This window comes from Aplysia californica, unplaced genomic scaffold (assembly GCF_000002075.1).
Source record: "Aplysia californica isolate F4 #8 unplaced genomic scaffold, AplCal3.0 scaffold00055, whole genome shotgun sequence".
NCBI classification, from domain to species: Eukaryota; Metazoa; Mollusca; class Gastropoda; order Aplysiida; family Aplysiidae; genus Aplysia; species Aplysia californica.
The window spans coordinates 1,481,977-1,500,875 of NW_004797325.1; the positions used below are offsets into that span (position 1 = coordinate 1,481,977).

Genomic DNA, 18,899 nt, shown 5'->3' on the forward strand with positions numbered 1-18,899 from the left:
GATGTCTTCATGTGCTTTTGTTGTGGTCAACAGATGCAGTCATGTCAGTTCCGTTATACGGCGATTTCATTGAAAAGAACGGCTTCTACAAATCCGTGAGAAACATCAAGGATGAAAAAAACCAGCGCATCGCAAAGTTTCTTTATGGATGTGGTGAAAGAAATAGAAGCATTGTTGAAGCTCTGGAGAAGTACGGCAAAGGTTTGTGTTTATGTCTTGGTTGTAATAATAGTAATAGAAATAATAATAATAATAATAATAGCATCAGCATCTGTGGTGTAGTGATTAGATACTTTGCTATTGCACGCAGGAGACCCCTGAGTTTGATACCTGAGTAGGGAGAAATTTTTATCAAGTTTCTCAGTATTTCTGTGTCAGTTGGGGGCGTAAAAGCCCCTACATTTTTTTAAAAAGGAAAATAATAGTTTGTCTGTCAATGTTTGACTATGACCAACACATTTGCAGTGGAGAATATTTCTTAAGAAAAACAGAATCCACATACTCATCCTCCAGTGCCAGATCTGATTCCTTTGCTTTGATGCTCTTAAAAAAGCTATGTTTCCCTGATCTTTCCCCATTACCCATTTGTTTAGGTTCCCTAAGTAGATTGCTTTGGGCCTACCCCTGCCTTGTTTGCCTTCAATTTTGCCAGTGATAGCTAGATGTTCAAGACTTTTATGTGTATTCAGGTGTCCCAAAAACTGCATTTGTCGTTTCCTGATTATTTTTAACATTGAGCGTCCCATGTGGGCTTTATCAAGCTCTACCTCATTTGATTTCTTTTCCTTCCACAATTTTCTCAGCAGTCTCCTAAGAAACCACATTTTTGTTGCTTCTATTTTATTTTCATTGTCTTTAGTGATTGTCTAGCATTCACAGCCATATAGAAGGGTTAACCATACAGAGCATTTCAAAACTTTCATTTTGGTAGTCACTGAGATGTTTTTATTTTTCAGGATTGGGCTCATTTTTATTGAAACTAGCTTTAGCCATTGCAATTCTCCATTGCAATCATCTGACACAGTAACCCATTGCTGAGGAGAGTAGTGATTGTCGTAGACAAAACAAATTGATGTCTTGTACAGTGTCATTATAATATAGAACAATGCAAAAAAAATGCAAGGGGGGCAAGTGGGAACAAGCGGATAATTAGAGAACGACAACTAAACGCCATTGGCCAATATTTATAGTAACAGCCATCTTGTTTGATGTCATTGAGGAATTCCCACTTTGTTGTCATTCATGGTGACAACACAACCGCTCAACGGCAGCCAGCAGCTTGCCAACTCTGATTAGATCTATTTACTTTGCAACTTGCAGAACTGTTCGGTTCGGTTGTCTTTGATTGTGCAACACCCTTCTTTCACCCAGATTGATTCTGATGCTGTACACTACGTAAATTGAAAAGAAGAAAAGACTAGGAGTAGGCTTACGTACAAAAGCTAGTTCAAACAAAGTTCAATGACACAGTGCAAATGATCGACCGTTTCAATCTGGATCGTTTCTTTTAAAGTTTTGTAAGCACAAGAAATTAAGCACTTACAAGAGACTGGGCTCAATAGGACCCTCAGCTGCAAACTGAGTAGATCTAATTTGAGACTGGAAGGTTTGCAAATGGATACTATGAGGTGCAAATGCAGTATACTAGGGGGAACCACAGTATAGGAAAGATTCAAAGAGGGAAGGGAGTAAGGGGAAGGTGGTGGGGGGGGGGCTGCTGGTGGTGGGAAGATCAGGTGACGCGGCGGCGGGCATCCCCCTTGCCAAGTCAAACAAGATGGCTGTTATTGGCCAAAGGCGTTTAGTTGTCGTTTTCTAATTATCCGCTTGTCAAGTGGGAAATGGCCATTTATGCAGGTGATTGTCTTGGACTGGTGGCCGTTAAAACAGGTTCAAATATATGTATCTAGATGGTTTTATTTTCCCATATTTTCAGAGGAGAGAGAGTCCAAGTATTACTATGACTACAAGCTCATGGTGAAGAAGGTGGAGACGTTGAGTGTGAGGTTCTGGTAAGTTTAAGTTACAAGACAAGCATTTACTCATGGAGTTGCACATGATCTCAGTGTGTATGTGTGGGTGTGTGCATGTGTGTGTGTGTATATATATATATATGTGTGTGTGTGTGTGTGCGTGGCGAAGAAGAAGAAGAAGAAGGATCTTTGCCAGAATTTCTTGTGCCTTTGTTTTTCTATGAAGTTAGGCTCACCAGTTGCTCAAAGATTGCTATCTTCTTTAATATCCCTTACATCCCACCTGAGTTGTTCATTTTTTAAGGGTGTGTTTGAGAAAGAGTTAATACCTTAATTTATCACCCGAGTCATATATTTTATCCGGAAGAGTTTTTTTAAACGAGTTGTTTCTAGAAAGTAGATAGATGATTAGGGGTGCTCTGGTATTGTTTGCTCCTTCTTTCCTATCAAACATGTATCTTCCTAATATCTACTCCTTCCATTGTCTTTGATATAAGTATAAGATCTAATTGTGTTGCAAGTTCCGTAAAAGACTTTCTAAACCTGAAACAAAAATCAAGAAAGTGGCTATATCGCATTTTGCTAAAAAAAAAAAAAAGTATGACACGATGGGACATCTGAAGAGGGTGACCATCTATTAAAAGCAACAGCACAGTTGTAAAACCAGTCCAAACTGAGATATTTACATTGAAAATCACAATCCTCCCCTTTCCAATGCAAAAAAAATAATTTTATTCTCTTGTTGTGCAGCAACTCAAAGGTCGAAGCCTCTTCAGATGGCACTTCTGACACTGATGAACAGGGCCGGCCTGGTGCTAAGAAACGCAGGTACCCTTCGATCAACTCCTCCAAGCCTTTTAGTCCCAGCTCGACTTCTTCACAGAGTGGCACGTTCCCAACTGCATCTCCTGACAGTTCAGGCCCAACTTTTTCCGGTACATTCCAGAGCACGAGCCATGAGGTAAGCAGTGAGGGTCTTACAATGATGTTTTTGTCTATTGCAGTCAATAATGATGATAATCTATGACATTTGTATAGTGCTCTGCCCTGATTAAAGAACATAGGCTGTGGGCGCATTACAAAAACAGGCAGAAATCTGCAGTTTTTTCAAGACTGCAAGTTGATCAGTTTAGCGGGAAGACTTTCTGTTTGTTTTCATTATCTGTCACAACGTCCTGAACACTAAGCCGTCTATGGTTATAGATTTCAACAGATTCTCTTCTGTGGGTCGTTGGTGGGTACTCTGGTGTGGTTTGCTCCTTCTTTCCTATCAAACATCTATCGTCCTTATCTCCCCTTCTTCTTTTTTATGTTTGTTACCCTCTCTCTTGTAACACCTCTGATCTTCTGGCGCTCATATGACCTTATGCAGTTGCGAGCGCCGTAAAGCCTCTTCTAAAAAAAAAAGATTCTCTTCTGTCATCTTTTCCTTGCATGTCTGTTTTTGTGAATTTTTCCTTTCCAGAGTGTTTATCAAAAAGCAAATCGTCAACAAGCTGTTAAGATATTCTAAGCCCAGAAAGAAATTACGTCACCTTCTGTGTGTATCTTTTCTTGCCTTTTTCAACAATAAGCTTTTGATTTCAACTAAATACTTCTTGAGCACATGCAACCAATACCACACATAAAGAAACTGCAATGAAATACTTTTTTTGAAATATTGGGCTTGGTAATGTGAACAGCCGGCTCACGAAATGTCTCTAACCGCTAACCATTAATTTCTTGCTGTCTTTTTTTTCTATTGTGGCTCACAAATAAATTCGCATTATACATCACTTTCTGGTCAAAAAGGACTCTATTTGTCAATGGAAACAACAATAGAAATGCCTTTTTAAAGTCTTGGACACTCCTTAAATTCCTTGATCATGAAATATACTTTTGAACCTCATTTCTAAAATATCGCTCTTATAAGCTCTTGTATGTTTTCTAGAACAGCCTACAAATGTGTGCAGAGTGTTCTAAAATTGTTGGAGATTTTTGTCTATTCTGAATTCGTTTTTTTTTTCCTTCTCTAAAAATTCAAAATGGCAGTGTTTCCTGTGTACCCAAAAGGCTGATCACGGAAAAAATTGATGAATCGTCTGCCTTGCTCAGTTCTGTGTTTATACAAAGCTATAAGGAAATCTGCTCATATTTAAGAACATAACTTTTAGGTGCATTCTCTTATTGAATGAAGTGAATTAATGTTTCATAACTCAAATTCTCACCAAGTAGTGTCTACTGCTGTGATTTATTTTAGTTTTGTCCTGATTTTTAAAAAAAATTTAAAAATTCATTCTTAATCATTTATTACTTTTCCTGAACTAATTACAATCTTGCAAATGTTTAGAAATATGGGCCTTATTTTCCATAAACGTTGTTGAGAAAAATATGGGCTTTTATTCACTGGAAAATAGAAGGCAAAAGAGGCAGAGATGGACCAAGGGTAACTTCTTGGAGAACTAAATTCAGAGGATTTTTTTACAGTTCTGTTCTGTTGCAGTTTTGTGCAACATGCATGGACATCTTTTTCCACCCTGTTCGTTTTGTTTTGATAAATTGCTCCTGTGAAAATTGTTGGCTTGAGAATTAAAGTGGTCTATCTTCACCTGAGGGCAAAATTTACTTTTCATATTATGCACAGCGCCAAATCTGTGGTCTTTTAGCTTCGGCAGGCTGTACGCTGCTAGGTCAGCGTGACTGGGGTCAGCTGCCAGTCAGTCTATCTGTGCTAACACCATGCACGGGGTTACTTACCATACACAAGGAAGATATCTAGAATAGTTTTTTAACTGCATGTGATCAAATACAGCCGTCTTATGCATAGTAATTAAAGTAATATACACTGAATTAAAGGTTATGTAACAACCAAAGGGCATAATGAAATTCACTAAATCTCAGTTAGAATAAAGGTAATCAAAGTGGGTATCTACTTACCAGAGGACAACATTGTTGAAAGATTAGTAATCAAAATTTTTACATTTTCGTTCAACAGCCGAATTCGGCGGGCTAGTGATGAAATTCAGATTATCATATCTGTCTTTAAATGGCACAGGTCTATTTACACATTTTGTACAATATACACTTATCTATGGGGCCGTGGATGTTTTCTCGGTGCATGCAGTCTCGATGCGCAGTGAAGGTGATGTCTGTAGCAAATGTGTGCTCATTACAAATGGCAGTTTTTTCCTTATTGTCTACGATGCCTTGAGTCCGCTTTTCAATTTTTGAAATAGACTGGTGACAGCTTTTGGTTCCTTATTCTCCCAGCAGGCCCAAGCCAAAGCCGTGTTGCGTTATGAATTGAATGCAGTGTTGTTCTAAAATGTGCTGTTTGGGGATTATCTTTTTTGGAAAATGTCTTCTGTTCAGCTTTATGTACGAGTCTATTGCTGTCTGAATTGCTGGGATAGAGGTTTTGGGAATAGGTGCGCTGTGTGAGATGTCATTATGAATTTGACAATACGTTTGGTTGAGAGAGTCAAAAATCAAACCTATAGTGTGCGTTTTATCAACAATGATTGGATCATACGTGTACCTCTGTGTCTGGTGTCTGCTCTACATTTGTTTGTGTAAGGATGGGGTAGATGGGGTGTCTTCTTAGTGTCATAGGTCCTCGGGTGACATTATTTGTGATAAATAAACTTCGAATATTTGTCATCTGTGTCTTCTCTAATGTCAATATCATAAATTAATAAAATGTCACTCTGCAGTGACTCACATTATGTCCTAGCCTTTCTTTTCAGACGCTGTTGTATTTTAGTCACATTCTTACACCCGCAAACGCGACAAACTTCAGCAATAAGGTATGTCTCTCAAGTGTGTGTTCCATTGGGAGATTTCAGTAAACTTGTTAGAAATGAATCAGGGGCAAATGGATTCTACTTACTATCATAACACGGTTTGATCAACAAAGATGAAATTTATACACATTAAGCACAAATATGTCTTCCTTTCATATATAAATAACGATCTATGAAATTAGCAGAGAACTGTTGAACTCAGAACAGCATAGAATCCAGCATACATTGTTGCACGAGCCAAATAACAAGGCACTGAATAAGAATCGGATGTAAGTGACTTAATATTGCTGCAACTGTTCTTCCCACAATTATGGAAATTATACACATGAAACACAAATATGTCGTCAGTGCCTGCACCAAAACTTGTTGAGATTGATCTGGAACTTTGGAAATTATAAATGAATGAAATGCAGCACACAGATTAAATTTGTTGAAATTCTGAACATTTTGCACACTCTATAACATCGGCAAATATCATCGCATTGAGATCAAGTTTTCGCAGACTGAGAGGGGAAATCTTACTCTTCTCTTTTTATATGGAATAGTTCGTGGTTAGAGTGAGGAGGTGACGCCATGACCTGCATTCCTGCAACTGATGCGCAACAGAGCAGGCAGTGACCACGAAGGGGAATGATTTTGGCCAGTTTTCAGCGCTGTGCATAAAATAAATCTTTGTTTCATCTCTTAGTTTAACAAAGGTCTAGTCTTAGTCTTAGAGCTGCTTTTGAATAGGATTTTCTCCAAATTGGAACCGAAAATTGAATTCTTAGTTCTAGTTTTGTGAAAGCAGAAAGTCCCACTTTTCTTGAAACTGCTAAAAGTGGAGTTCAATTGCTCTTATTCTTAATGATACAATTTATTTTTTGGAAAACAATTTTGGATGTGATGAGGACATTTCTCTGTGTATTTAGGTACCGATCCAGTTGGTGGGTTTGGCCCAAGAATTTATGGAGGATTGTCTTGTGGGGGATGTGGGAGTGACGTGGCCTTGAGAGACCACCTACAGAAATGAAATAAACCAATCGTTAGCCTGTATTGTATTATATCTCTGAGTTTTGTCTTCTTTGTGGATTGCGTTACGGGTCTTTTTCATGTGCGACTGAGATTAGCGATTTAAAAAGATATTTGCAAAAATGAAAGTCGTTCGTGAAGTTTTAAAAGGGATGCTACTTGGTTATGTTGGAATACAATGCATTGGATGACTCAAATCATGCATTCAAAATGGAACTCCAAAATAAAAAAAGGCGGGCAAGGAAAGACTGTCGAACAGTTTTTTTATTATTGCTTTTGGTTTCTTCACACTTCCCTTACTGGCGTCTGTGGTGTAGTAGTTATGCTTTCTGCCTTCGTATGCAAATCACACGAGTTCAGTTCCCATGTAGTGAAATCTTTTTATCAAGTATCTCTGTCTGTATAACATAAGATAATAAGATAAGTTACATCTTTATTGTCCAGATCCTGGCACATTGGTTTGGTGTTTCACCAGGTAAACACATGCACACATATCTGCATAATATAAATGAACAGTAATATAAACAATAATAATGTTAAGCAAGATACATACTCAGTATTCTGATTGTGACTCGATGTTATTCTGATTCATGCTCTAAGGTCGTATGCATACTTGTAACAAGATGGTTAAGATGGAAGAATGTTGATGGATGATGGTAAAAATGACACTCTGTGTCTTTCTTTGTTACAGATGAAAAGCCTAGTCTTTTACTTCTCACTAATATTTTTATTTTAGGGAACAAGGGATGTTTATTGTCCAAAAAGATGGAATTAATTTTTTTAGTGCAAGCTGTAATGGACAATTCATCCAAGGAGGAGAATGTAGATGTTAAAATTTTTCATTCCTTCAGTATTAATTGATTTAATATTTCTTTATCTTGTTGTCTTATGTTCCCGGCCCATGCTGATATACAGAAATTGGTCATACTTTCTATGGTTGAATAAAAGAATATGGACATCAATGTTTTATCAACTTTAAAATACATGAGTTTCCGGAGAGAAAAAATAGTCTCTTTTTCACTTTTTTATGTAGGAGAGAAGTGTGGACCCGCCAGTTGAGTTTGTTGTCTACTGTAACACCCAAATACATATCATCTGACACTTGTTTAACGTTCTCAGTTTTAGTTTCGAGTAGCTGCAGGGGCAGTTTCTTTTTCCTAAAGTCAACAACAAGTTCTTTGGGTTTTTTCGCTTTTAAAAGCAGCTTATGATTTTCACACCATTCAGAAATTCCGGTAAGCAGTTTCGTTATGGTCAGCCTGAACTAGCCCAGTTATAGTTGGATCATCCGCAAATTTGAGCAACTTAATGTTGCTGATTTTTATTTCGCAATGGTCCATGTATAGTGTGAATAAAACTGGTGACAAAAGACATCCTTGAGGGGCCCCTGTATTTGTTATGATGTGTGTTGATGAGGAATGGTTTAATTTTCCTTTTTGGGTTCAGTTGATAAGAAAATTCCCTATCCATGATATTAAATTGACGTTAACACCTATGTTTTCTAATTTCTTTAAAAGGATAGCTGGCTGGACAGTAATAAAGGCTGAAGAAAAATCAACAAACAGGATCCTACAGTATGTTTCTGGCTTGTCGTAGTGTCTATATTGTTGTAAAAAAATAGTAGAATGGCATCTTCCACACTTCTTCCAGGACGATATGCGAATTGTTCATGGTCCTGGATGGGTTCTATTTATGCTCGTAGTTTTTTTTTAGCACAATATTTTCTTGATGTTTTATAACTATGAATGTTAAGGATTGTCTTGTGGGGGATGGGGGAGTGACGTGGCCTTGAGAAACCACCTACAGAAATGGAATAAATCAATCGTTACCCTACCCTGTATTATATATATCTCTTGCGTTTTGCCTTCTTTGTATAATGCATTATGGGTGTTTTTCATGTGCGACTTGGATTAGTGATTTAAAAGGGATGCTCTATCTCACTCAGCCTGAGTTGGCCCCAACAGGCAGGGCTTGGCTCCCAAAATGATCTAAATGTGTCAATAGAGGCATAAAACATTTGTAGTCTATACAATCAGACCTCCCTTTTATCGTTTGGGTAGGATGGTGCCACTGGGGGTCCTACTTTTCTTCCCTCTCTATTGTTTCTGTCTATCTTTCTTGCTTTTTCCCCGCGCACTACCTTATAAACGAATTGCTGTTCTGACTTGTCTTGTACCACAGTCGAACCTACTGTAACGACCACCGATCTAAGATTATCACCCGTAAAAACAACCTGGCCCCCTTCCCCTTGCATGTTTTCTGCGTCATAATGACCCTGTCCAAGATGTCCACCTGTCAAAGACAACCACTTTTGTTCTCGTCAATGGGTGGCTGTCTTGGACAATTTCGACTGTACCAGTTCCATTGGTCTCTTCTATAGGGTTCTTCTACTGGTTCTCCTGTCCTAAAGAGTGAACCCAGCACCCCTGTGTCTGCGTGCCCCGAGAACACGCCGAGAGCCGAGTGTGGTGTGGTAGATGGAAGTGATGCCACTTCACTTGGTAAATAAACATAAGCCTGTCATCTTCCTCATTCACATTATTCTCTTGATTTTATGCCCATCGATCTAATGGTCAAATGCATGATCAGATCAGATTAGGGTAGATGGAAGCGATGCCGTTTCACTTGGTAAATAAACATAAGCCTTTCATCTTTCTCATCGACATCATTATTTTGATTTTGGTCTAATGGTCAAATGCATGATCAGATCAGATTGGTTTGGGTCAGGTGTAATGACACTGGCCAGTGCACACTGCATCAAATCATCAGAGTCAGTCCACAGCTACTCAAATGTATATCTGGTGGATTCCAGATAAAGTCGTTCTATGAATAAAAAGACACCAAGGAGCCTCTTACAAAATAGTTTTGTTTTCAATGGTTGTGTACTTCCGTTTTTTTTAAATTGAAAAATAATGAGGTGCTTGTGGAGTGACGCTGACAGAAGTCCATTTTAAAGGAAATTTATTAAGGCTTGTGGCATTCTGCTGATTGCATGTGCAAACCAAATATCTGATGCACACGTCTTATGACTGGCTGATTTCATCAAACCTATCAAATTGTTACCTCAAAAAGGAAACATCTTTGAATTTTGAGGAGGCAATCAAACTGACTAAAGAATGCTTTTGCCCCTTCATGAAAGCAAACCAAGCCTCCTTCAAATGTGCCGTATTGAATTGAGCTTTGTTTGATGAAACTTTTTGCAATGTGCACCAGGTATAATCGAGCACCAACCAATATTCAGTCTGTTATTCTGTGTTCTGTTCTGAAATTTGTCTCCAATTATGAAATTCACGAATATGAACTAGCAATGGTGATCATGATAATTTTCATCAATTTCTCCCTTCTTGATTTTTCCCTGTTCCTGCTCCTACTGTTATATTATACACTTTCAACCACGCAGTCTTCCTCTTCTTCTCTATTCATGAGTGGTTGGAGGGCGCCACGAGTTGGTTCTACTTCTTTTCTTTACTCTCTATTGTTTCTGTCTTTCTACCTTGCTTCCCCCCCCCCCCCCCCTCCACACACCTCATGACCATGATTGAGTCAATGTGTGTTTTTTTTTCTCAGTTTAATGTATTTTCATATATATACATATCTCAGTTGTTTCCGAATTGCAGTGCAGTTTATCTCTCAGTTGTTTCCGAATTGTATTGTAGTTTATCTCTCTGTTGTTTCCGAATTGTATTGTAGTTTATCTCTCAGTTGTTTCCGAATTGTATTGTAGTTTATCTCTCAGTTGTTTCCGAATTGTATTGTAGTTTATCTCTCATTTGTTGCAGAATTGTATTGTAGTTTATCTCTCAGTTGTTTCCGAATTGTATTGTAGTTTATCTCTCATTTGTTGCAGAATCACATTGTAGTTTATCTCTCAGTTGGTGTAGAATTGCCGAATTGTATTGTAGTTTATCTCTCAGTTGGTGTAGAATTTTAATATAGCTAGCTTATCTCTCAGTTGTGCCAAGATTGTATTATAGTTTGTCTCTCGGTTGTGTCTGCATTGTGCTTCTGCTTGTGTTTTTGCCTGACTGCTAAACTTTTGCCTGCCCCCCTGCTGTGCATAACCTTTTTGTTGCTTTCTATGATGCCCTTGAATTATTTTATCAGTTTTTCGAGAATTTATCAGGTTCATGTCGGGAGAATCCCAAAAAGGCATCGTTTCTTAGGACAGAAACTTGAGTTGGGGCACTTTTGAAGAAAGCATCTGGTTTTTAAAAGAATCTTCGATAGATATTCTTTACACAAGAGTGCTTGAAACTATTATTTTCTGATGGGGTATAGCTGTGGGGGGTAGAGAGTGATGGATTTGATGCCATGCAATAACATCGCTGAACTTCTCAACTATGTGACAAATCCCCCCCCCCAACCTACAGGAACCATGCACCCGAGCACCTTTGATTAGAGTGCCGGACAATCCAAATCACGCTAGACTGTGTGGGTGGTTGATGGGTGCTCCGGTGTGGTTTGCTCCTTTATTCTGATTAAACATCTATCATCCTTTTATCTCTCCTCTATAAATGTCCTACTCTTTAGTGACACTTCTGGGAGTCGGCACTTGTATGACCTATTTGTGCTGCAAGTGCTGTAAAAGTTACTAAAACTAACTTGAATAAAAGACTAGGTCTAGTCAATTAGAGTCTCCTTGCACTGGCTAGAAGTTCACAGTAGTGGGGTCCACTTAAACTGAACATGGTTGATCTGAAAACTAGTGAAACTAAAAGAAAATAGAATCCTCGATTTTTTTTTTCTTTCTCTCTGAGCAACCTCTCTGAATAAAAAACCTGGCAAATTGAAGAATATCCAGCTGTCCCACTTATTTTGGTTCAAGTGGACTCCGCTGTATTTTATTAAATACATGTATATCCCAGCTGCAGTATTTTATCACAAATGGTTGGAGGGCGCTACTGGTAGGTCCTACTTCTTTACTTTCCCTCTGATATTACTGTCTGTCTGTGTTACTTTTTCCAGTGCTAAATGACCATTGTTGTGTCTATGTGCTTCTCTTTACTCAAACAAACAAAACAAGCAAACAGTATTTTATCGAGCCAAAATGTCATTGAATAAGTATGACAGTAAAAGTAAACTGGGTAAACACACACACCCTGCGCCCTTATCCTCATTCAGAACTGATTTAACTTAGTATGCAAATCTAGGGGTATTGTGGAGGTCACAGTGTGTTTGGTGATCTGTCTTACAGGAAACATCGGAATGTGATTGTCAATGTGTGCGAGACTGGTTCAATTTTACTTTTACCGCTGTGCTTTTTTTTGCGAAGATTTATTTTTGTGGAAGGGGGGGGGGGATTTATTCTGAAGCTGAGCTGTAGTCTCTTTAGCTAAGATGATATTTTCCACTTTCCACTTTCTCTTGGCATTCGTTATTGTCATCTTATTTTTCTGGGTGGTTGGTGGGTGCTCCGATGGGTTTAGCTCCTTCTTCCCTATCAAACGTCTATTGTCCTTATCTCGCCTCCTTCTTTTCTTTGCATGTTAGTCTCCATTAACACCTTTCGTCTTTGGCACTTTTATGACTCATTTGTGTTGCCGAAAAACTCTTTACCAAAACTAAACTTTCCGATTTTAATTTTGCTCACAGTTAACCCATAGCCTGCCTCTGTTTACTTTAGCCAGAGTTAAATGTGAAAGCGATTGTATATCTGTCCAAAATCATGCATGGATGTTCTGAGGGTACCACTGGTGAGTTAGGATTCTTTTTTTTTCCCCTCTTGTTTTTTGTCTGTCTGTCTTTCTTGCTTTTTCTTTGCATTTAATGACCGCTATTGTGTCAGTGTGATCCTCTCTACCCACACTAAGTGTTTGGAATGCTCAAGTGTGTATCTGTCTATAGTCATGTGCAGCTGGTTAGAGGGCGCTACCAGTGAGTCCTACTTCTTATTTCCCCCTCGGTTGTTTGTGTCTGTCAATCTCTTTTATCATCTGTGTTGCCATCACTTGACTGGATAGTGAGACCTGTCTTTTGCCCTCCGTTCACCAGTACAGCGAAATTATCCGCAAGTTGCTTCCAGAGAGTAATGCTAGCTATTTCCTTTTCATTATATTTTCAGCTTACAAATTGTGACATTTATCTTTAAGTAGCTGCCAGAGTGTGTTTTATGTAATTATGCTAGCCGCATTCTCTTCTGATTTTGTTTCAGCATCTCCTGATCCTGAGAGAGTTCCTGTGAGTTCCAAGTCCTTGCCTGTCTCCCAGAACTTGCAGGTGTTTGGGAATGTTCAGGTAGACTTGTCCAACATACCACCGGCTTATACGGAGGAGGTTCAGGTGGTTACGACACAGCAGTTTCCCGTTCAGACCAGAGGAAAGACATTATCAACTGCTCAGGGAATGGAGGGGAGAACACAGATCCCACAGAATTTGAACCAAACGCAGTTCTCACCTCCTCCCATGTCTGTCCCCCCCAGCGTTTACCCAGCCGGTATAAATGCTTTTGATTTGAATACTGTTGGTATGTCCATTGGAAATTTCTCTGTCCAATTTATCGATCAGAATGGCGTCATGATTAGCGAGATGACAACCATGCCTGATCAGGGGGAGATGGCTACAACAGTTTTCATGTCTCAAGGAAATACAGCTGTCCAACGCGGTGCCTCTGGTAGCGTGTTAGGAAATGTCCCCACTGTGCTGGCGGAAGCAAAAGAGCAGACACCACACAGGAGGAGAAGCCGAAAACAGCTACCGACATGTCAGGCGACCAGCAGAAACCTCACCCAAGTGCCCTATCTCAACATTCAGTCGCAGAATGCCACAGACAACAGTGCCAACAACCTCTACAGCACAAGCTCTCCCTTGCAGATTGGAGATCCTAACATGATGACCACTCTGGACGCGAACACAATTCTTCAGCTATTGTCCGCCCAAAATAACTCGAATACCGGTAACCTTGAGATAATATCAGAGCTGAATGACCCTGCCACAGTGAACGAACTTCTGAACGAACAGTTGGCCACAGAGCTGCAAATGAGTGACATAGTGGAGTACCTCAAAGAAACTGAGACAGAGGAAGACAGCAGGAGTCCAGACTCTGGAATTTTTTGATCAGATACCTCTGAGGGAGGAGTGTGGGAATCCATCCGTGGGTTGTTTTCTAGATGAAAAACTGGCTGAATGCAGCTGGCAGTTTTTTTAAGATAACACTGATTTATAATTTTTTTTTAAATTGATGATGGATCATATTCATTCTGTAATGGATTGCTGTAGATTCTTTTAAGATAGAGGTTAATTTGACTCTGTCATCCATGGGTTCTATACTTAATGGGAGGCTGATTGAATCCATCTACTGCTTTTTGTAAGACGATGGATCATATCAATCTTTTACGGAATTTCTTTAAGGTGAAGGATTGTTTGATTAATTTGATCCATGGAGTTGTCAAGATTAGGGACACAAGGAATCTAGCTGGCTCTTTTCAAAGTTCTATGTTAAGCAAAGATATTTTGGACAAATCTTATGTTAAACAGTATTCATATATACCCAGTATTTGTGAATGAAAATGTGGCAAATCAGCTTAATCTAGCAAACTTTTGTGATGGAAATGATTGTACGATTTGTATTGCAACAATGGCCATGCTGACAAAGATACCAGGCTGAGAACAGGTAATAAAAGCAAAACCAAACACCTGGCTTCAACTGAGTCTTAGTGTGTATTTGTTACATGTGTAGCAGTGCAGTAGATTACTCACTTTCATTTTGCTTCCCTCTTACTTTGTACAAATCTTGTATTTATCAACTTGTATACAAAAAACGTATGTGGTACTTGTAGGTTCTTGAAGTGCATCTTTTCTACATATGTTGTAGCCTTTTAAATTCTTCTTTCTACAACACTCTCCTCTGTGTGTCAAGTACAATTTCTATTTTTGCTTTAGTTCTTTAGTTTTAAGATCTTGGACCATTTCTTAGGGCAAAGCATGTAATTCTTCCTTTCTGAGATGATTCTCAATAGACTCTCCTGTAGGCTGTATGTTCTTAATGATAAAAGTCTATATGAGTCGAACTGTGATATGCTTTTTCACAATAGACTACTGTACGAGTTTGACTAAAGGTCCTGAACAATAGACAAATCTGGCTTTGGATTCTTTTTGTTTTTGATAATAAAAGACAATATCAGTGCCACTATATGTTTTATGAAATTGAAGATTAGAAGACTGTTTTAATTTGACTGTGGGTTTTTTTAAATACAAAAGTTGGCTGTTTTATTTAGACTGAATGCTTTTATATAGTACATAAATGTATTAGTTTGACTTTATCTTGTTTTATAATACATGTAGAACACTGTATGAGTCTGACTGTGGGTTCTTTTTGAATTGCAGATTTTGAATTAATGAGTTCTTTAGTGCTTATCCACTATTCAGAATTCATTTGACTTATGATGTGATAATGGTAAATTTGTAACATCCCACCTTGAGAAAAATGTTGATAAGACATAGCGGAACATATCCTGTGAACAAACAGAATATGGACAAAACTGAAATGGTCTGGTTAAGCCAGAGGATATAACCTACTGTAAGTTAATGTCTTGCTGTGTTGTATAATTGTAGACAGTTCGCTACTATAAAATTACAAAGTTCGATCTGCTCAGTACCTAGTTTTTGAGAAATTTGAAGTTAAAAATTTGGAATTTTACTAGGTCAAACTTTTAAAATAAAACTGTTTGAATATCTTGACAATGATTCAAAGTAATCTAATGATTTTGATAAAGCAGATAGAACATTTGGTTTCTGACCTCATGGTTGCGAGTTGTCACTCTTGATGACTTACACACTATTGCCAACCCCCAACCCCACCCCACCCCCCCCACCACCACCACCACCACCGAAAGTGGTGTCTTCTGTGGTGTACAGGTGAGGCTCTTCGCCTCTGCACACGAAAGATTTGATTCCTGTTTGAAAAAGTTTTGTAGCGAGCATTATTTCCTGTCTGTTGAGATGCTGTATCCCACTCAGCCAGTTTTTAGCCATGATGGGCAAGGGTAGTTGAAGCCCGCCTCCAAAAAGATCTAAATTGTGCTGATTTAGGTGAGAAAAGCTAACGTCTATTATTGCTATTGCTTATTCTTTGCGGATGTATGCTTCTATTTTCATCAGTGCTTTCACTTTGCTTTGCTTTATCGCTAGTCAATAATAATTCTTTGATGGGCAAAGAAACAAGCTTCTTTCCAAAGCCATGTTGGCTGTTACTTGCTGCTTTGTTGCTCTTTCTTCATATAAGGACCGACGAGCTTCAACTTGTATTTTTCACAGGTATCTGCAAAGTTCTTATTGCTGCTTGCAAAGATAATACTGCAATGTTTTTATTATTATTATTAATCCTGACTGAATCTTCTACTATTTCTCTGTAACATACCATCATTTATCGTAGCCTGACATTTTGTTTCTAGAGGTCTCTGGCTGAAATGTTGTAACTGTGATTTGATGACCTGTTGATTCTGAATTATTTGTTTGATTTCCATGCTGTAGATTTTTTTGCTTTTGTATTTGAAGCCACTTGAGCTAACTCATAGAGATGGTGCAGGCCACTTGTGCATAGCATCTTCAATAATATAATGGTCTGCACCATGCTGTCCATATATGACTGGCAGTGGCAGAATTAAATTTTATTTTCTAGACAGCTGCAAGGAAATGAAAAGGAACAGATTACACTGACAAATTTGTGCCATATTCTTCTAAACCAGTCTTGTCTCAATTAGGCTGTGCTAAAGTTGAAGTAAGCCTGGTGTTTGTTGCAGCTAGATGATCACATATTTGTTTATAGGCTTATAGAAAAACTATGTCCCTTCGTAAAAATATTATCAGATTTGGAATCAGAATGTCAAAATAAATTAAACGAGTCGAGAGTAACTTTTTCATGCTGTATTTTGAAGAATACAAATGAAGTATTTTTACCGTGATTGCATTACATGTGATATGATGATGTGCAGACAGTGCTCGCCGTTGTCATTTCATTTTTTTTTTTCCAGGCTTGATCAAAACAAAATATGTTATAACAAACCGGTCACTTGATGATCAGCTGGAAACCAGACGTCGTCCGTTCTGACTGTACATAAAATACATCCTTTTTGTCTCAGTAATAGTGTGAGCAATACCAAAGAATATGACCAAATGATTGTAGTTGTTAGCTGTATCAAACAAATGACTTGAGCAAAATGTTTTGGTTTTTTTAGCGGATGGCTAGATGGCTAACATTTAATTGTAACTTACCCAACACCTTTGATGAAAAATACTTTTTTGTATTTTGACTGTTGGTCTTTAATGCCAAATTTAATGTTACAGATGCCTTAAATGAGATTGTTATTTCTTTTGTGTTTAACAGCTTTTGTGTTCAACAGCATTTTTTGTCTGTATTGATAAAGACAATTGATTTCTATCTCATTGCATGTTTTAGGTCACAGGTGTCAACTTAGGACTCGTGGGCCGCATCTGACCCGCCAAACAATTGTATCCGGCCTGGCAAACAACTATTTCTGGCCCGGAAGAGAATTTTAGGTAGTCTTTCCTGAGAATCTCTCTATAACACAGAACCTTATTTCAAACATAAACAAACTAGTTTGCTAAGCAAAGATGCCAAACATCCAGCTCTAAATTTGGCATGAGAGTGGAAATTGTTAAACATTGATTTGTAACTATTTTAGCTTTTTGTCTGTTTTAATTTGCATCATTGTTTAACTCATTCGCTACGTATTATTTTGAGCTCCTGGACAAATTTTTGGGGGAGGGCAATATGAGATGATGATTAGTGCGTAGTTCACAGGTCTTTGAGGCCTTAAATTTATAAAATTCTCAACATGATATTATATTCCAACCTTTTCAGTCTAATTTGTTGAATACATATGTGTTGTTTATTTGGGTATTTTTTTACTTTGGTTCCTGTAAGAAGTGATTGTGTAACACAATTTTGCTTGGATGCGGATTAAATTTTTTTAAGAATCAATCATCTTTAGTGAAAACCAAAAAATGTGTTTGCGCGTAGTCAAATGATAGACCTACATCAAAATAACCATAAATGAATATAGAACTAGAAAATATTGAAAAATTTGCAATTATTTACATACATTCCACGTAATTTGTACACTTGGATCATAGCATCCGAAAATGAAAAAAAAAATTTTTTTAACATAATCTGGAAAAAAGGACAAGATACTTTCACAAAGAGTACAAAACACACGTATCTTATAGAATTATTCAGAATTGCTTTTGGAATAAAACTACACATGTTTTGAGTGATATTTTTGTAATACTACTGAAAAATACTGATTTTGGGGGGAAATTTTTTTTGCCAATTTAGATCTAGATTTTAGCATTGAAAAATATTGATTTGTCAATAAAGAGCAATGGCAATTTGAGTTTTTCCACTTTACCAATATAGCATCAATATTCCTATGAAGAGGCCTACTTTTCATTAGTAAACAAAATAATGATACCTTTTGTCTTGTTAAAGTACTAAGACTGGTATCTGGGCTATAATTTGGGTATTGAGATTCATAAACTTCGAAATCAAGTTTTAAAACTGAATCAAAACGGGAGTTTGGGTGGAAACGCTTGATCCGAAAGTGAACGTTACAATATATCTTTATTTTAATATGGATATGTGGATTGGAATAGAATCTAAGCTAGAATTATAGGTCGGTTCTCAAGCCGTCAGGGGAAGGTTACCGTAATGTAAATATTGTCGCTTAAGCCGCCCCGCTGCCCACGGCTCGCAGTAGCGAATGAGTTAAAATGGGTTTTACACTGATAACTGTGTTATTTGAGTTTGGTCCCTTGTACTTGTGTGATTGAGTTTGACACCCTTGTTTTAAGCAGCTAATTTTGAATTTTGATTTTTCCTTCCTCGCTTGCTGATATAATAGATACATGATCTATGTTGGGTTTTTTCCTTGAAATAAATGTGATTTATATATCTGTTTAGTTAATAGGAATGTCTTGTTTATGAGCATGTAGAGTTTAAACAATATTTTGTATTCATTTACTACAACTACTAAATAATGGCGGTATCTCTCTGGATAAAGCAAAGATTATAAACCACTATTCCCTTTTTTCCCATACTCTCGAGCCAGTCAGCGAAAAGCTAGAGTGGTTCTCAGACGAGTGATACCAGCATCTGTGGTGTAGTGGTTATGTTATT

The 18,899-nt window shown here is 37.9% G+C and overlaps 1 protein-coding gene across 1 annotated transcript in view; it reads left to right on the forward strand.

Moving 5' to 3' along the window:
* Positions 1–18,682, forward strand: part of LOC101845304 — a gene marked incomplete at its 5' end in the record, with an annotated part of 51,239 nt that extends 32,557 nt beyond the window's left edge. The window contains 5 exon segments of the mRNA XM_005092939.3: positions 34–201; positions 1,937–2,012; positions 2,724–2,934; positions 9,147–9,267; positions 12,918–18,682. Coding sequence (XP_005092996.2) covers positions 34–201; positions 1,937–2,012; positions 2,724–2,934; positions 9,147–9,267; positions 12,918–13,819 — 1,478 coding nt within the window. The 3' untranslated portion in view covers positions 13,820–18,682.
* Between the last annotated feature and the right edge of the window lie 217 nt (positions 18,683–18,899).